Raw genomic sequence first — 5,986 nt, 5'->3', positions numbered from 1 at the left:
CTGTGTGTGCATGTGTGCATGTGTGTGTGAATAAGCGTGGTCGTGTGTGTGTGTGTCCGCAGCTGTTGTTGTGTGTGTGTGTGTGTGCTTGCAGTGTGTGTGCAGTGTGGCGTGTGCGTGTGTGGTGTGTGTGTGTGTGTGTGTGTGTGTGTGTGTGTGTGTGTGTGTGTGTGTGTGTGTGTGTGTGGTGTGGTGTGTGTGTGTGTACTATGTGTGTCTGTGGTGTGCATGTGTGCATGTGTGTATTGTGTGTGTGGTGTACTATGTGTGTCTGTGTGTGTTACCTGTGAGCTCTTCTTCATCTGCTACCATCATCCTCTCGTGTTGCTGGTGCGCATGGACAGGGTGGCTGAGTGGACTCTCTGGTAGATATATCTCTCCTCCCGCGTCTGGAACGTAAACAGACCCTCCCCCTGTGTCACACATCCTAGAGACAGAGAGATGGGGGGAGAGGGGCGATAGAGTTTTATTACAGATACATACACAGGTTAGAACACACAGAGAAAACATGAGGTACAGATATGCCTACAGAAAGCAGATACCCCCTGTAATCTCATAGCCTGGAGGGTGGGAACATGTGGATATGCTGACATGTTTAGAGTTCAAACTTCCTTTGAAAAAAGTTTTGACTATTCCCAAAGTAACTCTGTGTGTATGTGTGTGTGCGTGTGCGTGTGTGTGTGTTGTTTAGCAGGACCCATGTGACCAGTTTTTCCTGCTCCTGCTGATAAACCGGTTCAGATCTAAGGAAAGATGTGAATGGGTTAGGGGGCGATCCAGGAGAGATGTTGAATGGGTTAGGGTTAGGCGTCAGATCCAGTAGTGATGTGAATGGGTTAGGGTCAGATCCAGGAGAGATGTGAATGGGTTAGGGTGAGATCCAGGAGAGATGTGAATGGGGTTAGGGTCAGATCCAGGAGAGATGTGGATGGGTTAGGGTCAGATCCAGGAGAGATGTGAATGGTTAGGGTCAGATCCAGTAGTGATGTGAATGGGTTAGGGTCAGATCCAGGAGAGAGTGTGAATGGGTTAGGGTTAGGGTCAGATCCAGGAGAGATGTGAATGGTTTAGGGTTAGGGTCAGATCCAGGAGAGATGTGAATGGGTTAGGTTAGGGTCAGATCCGGGAGATGGAATGGTTAGGGTCAGATCCAGGAGAGATGTGAATGGGTTAGGGTCAGATCCAGGAGAGATGTGAATGGGTTAGGGTCGATCCAGGAGAGATGTGAATGGGTTAGGGTCGATCCAGGAGAGATGTGAATGGGTTAGGTTTAGGGTCAGATCCAGAGAAGATGTGAATGGGTTAGGGGTCAGATCCAGGAGAGATGTGAATGGGTTAGGGTTTAGGGTCAGATCCAGGAGAGATGTGAATGGGTTAGGGTCAGATCCAGGAGAGGATGTTGAATGGGGTTAGGTTAGGGTCAGATCCAGGAGAGATGTGAATGGGGTTAGGGTCAGATCAGGTAGAGATGTGAATGGGTTAGGGTCAGATCCAGGAGAATTGTGAATGGTTAGGTTAGGGTGAGATCCAGGAGAGATGTGAATTGGTTAGGGTCAGATCCAGGAGAGATGTGAATGGTAGGTCGATCAGGGAAATGTGAATGGGTTAGGGTCAGATCCAGGAGAAGATGTGAATGGGTTAGGGGTCAGATCCAGGAAGAGATGTGAATGGTTAGGGTTAGGGTCAGATCCAGGAGAGATGTGAATGGGTTAGGGTCAGATCCAGGAGAGATGTGAATGGGTTAGGGTCAGATCCAGGAGAGATGTGAATGGGTAGGGTCATACCAGGAGAGATGTGAATGGGTTAGGGTCCGATCCGAGGAGAGATGTGAATGGGTTAGGGTCAGATCCAGAGAGATGTTGAATGGGTTAGGGTCAAACACGCATAGTACACACACATGCACACATGCGCACACATATTCCCTGTGGATATGGCCTATGTTTCTATCCTCTCTCTATGGTCAGTATGCTGTATTTACGTATGGTTTTCTAAGGCTTGATGAGCCCTGGCCGTATGGCCATGTTCCTGGACTCCCTCCATATGGGAATACTGCAGAGTATACTGAAATACATGAATTACATGAAGAGGTTGTGGAACACAGTGGACACTTTGGTTATGGGTCATCATACCACAATTAGGACTTTTAGGTTCTAAAGAGATGTACTTGATATAATTGAAAGAGAAAAATGCAGTGACTGTAGTTTAGAACACACGTTTATCTTTGGTTTTGTGCTTTATTTCATATAATGGTATTGATCAAATGTTGTGAATTTGTACTGCATGTCATTTGTCCACAATATGCAGTAGCTACCTGTAATGCCTGTGGCTGTTTTTCCTACTTTGCATTCCCTAGAGGTGACTATACCCAGAGATAACAATTGCATCCCAAATTGCCCCCTAATCCCTATCAAAACTAGTGGTCTAAAGTAGTGCACTATATAGACAATCAGCTACCATTTGGGATGCATCCCACACACTGAAGATGATGTTGTTGTTGTCTCTGTTTCAGACCCACTCCAACCAGACAACGTTAACCAAGTCCATTTCTCTGCCTCGCAGTGCCTACTGGCATCACATAATGCGTCAGAACAGCGTGGGAGACATCTACAGCTACCAAGGTACGCACAGCAGAGCTCAGCTAGGCAGCCCAAAAGCATTATCTGAACACGACGCGCACGCAGGCACACATTACCAGTAATGCTACCTGCTGGTAATATTGCTAGTAATATTCAATACCCCTGTAGTTCAACAGGACAGTGTAACAGTATCAACATCTGCAACTCTTAAGTCAATCAGTGATTTTATGACAACCAGCAAACAAATTAATGGTTGTATGTCTTCCCACAATGGCAAATCTTTAAAACACAGCTAATAATGTAGGATTACAATACGACATGTCAGACATACAACATGCTCATATGCACCATCGAGAGCATCTTGACTGGCTGTATCACCGCTGGGTATGGCAAATGCTTGGCATCCGACCACTAGGCGCTATAGAGGGTAGTGGGTATGGCCCAGTACATCACTGGGGCCGAGGTCCCTGCCATCCAGGACCTCTATACCAGGCGGTGTCAGAGGAAGGCCAAAATAATTGTCTAAATAATTGCCACCCAAGCCACAGGCTGTTCTTTCTGGTACCGCACGGCAAGCATCACCGATGCACCAAGTCTGGACCTAACAGGTCCCTGAACAGCTTCTAAACCCAAGCCATAAGACTTCTAAACAAAATGACTAAATAGCTAATCAAATCGCTACTACCCAAATTACCTGCATTGGCCCTTTTTTGCACTAACTTTCTTGCACTTATTCTATGTACACACACCAGACTCTACCCARACACTCACACATACTTACACTGACACCCCAACACACACACATACGCCCACACACACATACCATGCACACACATGCATACTGGCGCCACACACACAGTCACACACACACTTTCACACTCACCACATACACTGCTGCTTCTGTCTATTATATATCCTGTTGTCTAGTCACTTTACCCCTACCTACAGTTGAAGTCGGAAGTTGACATCAAATCAAATCAAAGTTTATTTGTCACGTGCGCCGAATACAACAGGTGTAGAACTTACAGTGAAATGCTTACTTGCAGGCTTTAACCAATAGTGCAATAAAGGTATTAGCTGAACAATAGGTAAGTAAAGAAATAAAACAACAGTAAAAATACAGGCTATATACAGTAGCGAGACTATAAAAGTAGCGAGGCTACATACAGACACCGGTTAGTCAGGCTGATTGAGGTAGTATGTACATGTAGATATGGTTAAAGTGATTATGCATACAGTGGGGAGAACAAGTATTTGATACACTGCCGATTTTGCAGGTTTTCCTACTTACAAAGCATGTAGAGGTCTGTAATTTTTATCATAGGTAAACTTCAACTGTGAGAGACGGAATCTAAACAAAAAAATGCCAGAAAATCACATCTGTTATGATTTTTAAGTAATTAATGGCATTTATTGCAAGACATAAGTATTTGTGATCACCTTCCAACCATAGAAGAATTCCGGCTCTCACAGACCTGTTAGTTTTCTTTAAGAAGCCCTTCCTGTCCACTCAATTACCTGTATAACTGCACCTGTTTGAACTCTTACCTGTTTATAAAGACACCTGTCCACCACAACTCAATCAAACAGACTCCAACCTCTCCACAATGCCAAGACCAGAGAGCTGTGTCAGGACATCAGGGTAAAATGTGTAGACCTGACAAAGGCTGGGATGGGCTACAGGACAATACGGCAAGCAAGCTTGGTGAGAAGGCACAACAACTGTTGGCGCAATTATTAGAAAATGGAAGAAAGTTCAACGATGACGGTCAATCCTCCTCGGTCTGGGGCTCCATGCAAGATCTCACCTCCGTGGGGGCATCAATGATCATGAGAAGGTGAGGATCAGCCCAGAACTACAGCAGGGGACCTGGTCAATGACCTGAAGAGAGCTGGACCACAGTCTCAAGAAAAACCCATTAGTAACACACTACGCCGTCAGTCATGGATAAAATCCTGCAGCGCACGCAAGGTCCCCGCTGCTCAAGCCAGCGCATGTCCAGGCCCCGTCTGAAGATTGCCAATGACCATCTGGATGATCCAGCGAGGGAATGGGAGAAGGTCAGTGATCTGATGAGACAAAAATAGAGCTTTTTGGTCTAAACTCACTCGCCGTGTTTGGAGGAAAAGAAGGATGAGTACAACCCAAGAACACCATCTCCAACGTGAAGCATGGAGGTGAAACATCATCTTTGGGGATACTTTTCTGCAAAGGGACAGAGAGACTGTCACCGTATGAGGGGAAGGATGGATGGGAGCATGTATCGCGATGGTCTTGGCCAACAACCTCCTTCTCCTCAGTAAGAGCATTGAGATGGGCGTGGCTGGGTCTTCCAGCATGACAACGACACCGAAACACACAGCAGGGCGACTAAGGAGTGCTCCGTAAGACATTCAAGGTCCTGGAGTGGCCTAGCCAGTTCCAGACCTGAACCCAATAGAAAATCTTTGGAGGGCTGAAAAGTCGCGATCATTGCCCAGCGACAGCCCGAACCTGAAGGATCTGGAGAAGGTCTGTATGGAGGAGTGGGCCAAAATCCCTGCTGCAGTGTGTGCAAACCTGGTCAAACTACAGGAAACGTATGATCTGTAATTGCAAACAAAGGTTTCTTAACAAATATTAAGTTCTGCTTTTCTGATGTATCAAATACTTATGTCATGCAATAAAATGCAAAATAATTACTTAAAAATCATACAATGTGATTTTCAGGATTTTGTTTAGAGTTCCGTCTCTCACAGTTGAAGTGTACCTATGATAAAAATTACAGACCTCTACATCTTTGTAAGTAGGAAAACCTGCAAAATCGGCAGTGTATCAAATACTTGTTCTCCCCACTGTATATGATGAACAGAGAGTAGCATTAGCGTAAAAGAGGGTTGGCGCGTGGTGTGGAGCAGGGTAGCGGACACAATTCAGATAGCCCGTAGCCAATGTGCGGGCACTGTTGGTTCGACCCATTAGTAGGTAGTATGTACATGAATGATTAGTTAAGTGACTATGCATATATGATAAACAGAGAGTAGCAGCAGCGTAAAAGAGGGGTTGGGGGGGGGGCACACAATGCAAATAGTCTGGGTAGCCTTTGATTACCTGTTCAGGAGTCTTATGGCTTGGGGGTAAAAACTGGTGAGAAGCCTTTTTGTCCTAAGACTTGGCACTCCCCCACCCATCAGTCAAGGGGGTAACCGCTTTCATGCTGGCCCCAACCACATCAGGTTCAGAATTCAGGGGCCCGAGACCGATAGCTAATGGGTTCCCATCAGGTCAGGGGGCCAAATGGGTTAGGAGTTTTCCACGAGGTCCACTCCACGGAAGTAGATTGTGAACATGGGTTAGGGTCAGATCCAGGCAAGAGAGATGAGCACTGGGTTAGGGTTAGGTGCAGTGATCCACGGAGAGATGTCAGTGG

General features: G+C 46.1%; 1 protein-coding gene across 1 annotated transcript in view; it reads left to right on the top strand.

Moving 5' to 3' along the window:
- The window catches only part of dok6 (docking protein 6), an 88,954-nt gene that overhangs the window by 55,907 nt on the left and 27,061 nt on the right, over positions 1 to 5,986 (top strand). The window contains exon 7 of the mRNA XM_070446747.1: positions 2,510 to 2,618. Coding sequence (XP_070302848.1) covers positions 2,510 to 2,618 — 109 coding nt within the window. The remainder of the gene's footprint in view (positions 1 to 2,509; positions 2,619 to 5,986) is intronic.

The sequence above is a fragment of the Salvelinus sp. IW2-2015 genome, linkage group LG14 (genome assembly GCF_002910315.2).
Source record: "Salvelinus sp. IW2-2015 linkage group LG14, ASM291031v2, whole genome shotgun sequence".
NCBI lineage: Eukaryota > Metazoa > Chordata > Actinopteri > Salmoniformes > Salmonidae > Salvelinus > Salvelinus sp. IW2-2015.
This window is presented reverse-complemented; position numbering and strand designations above follow the sequence as displayed.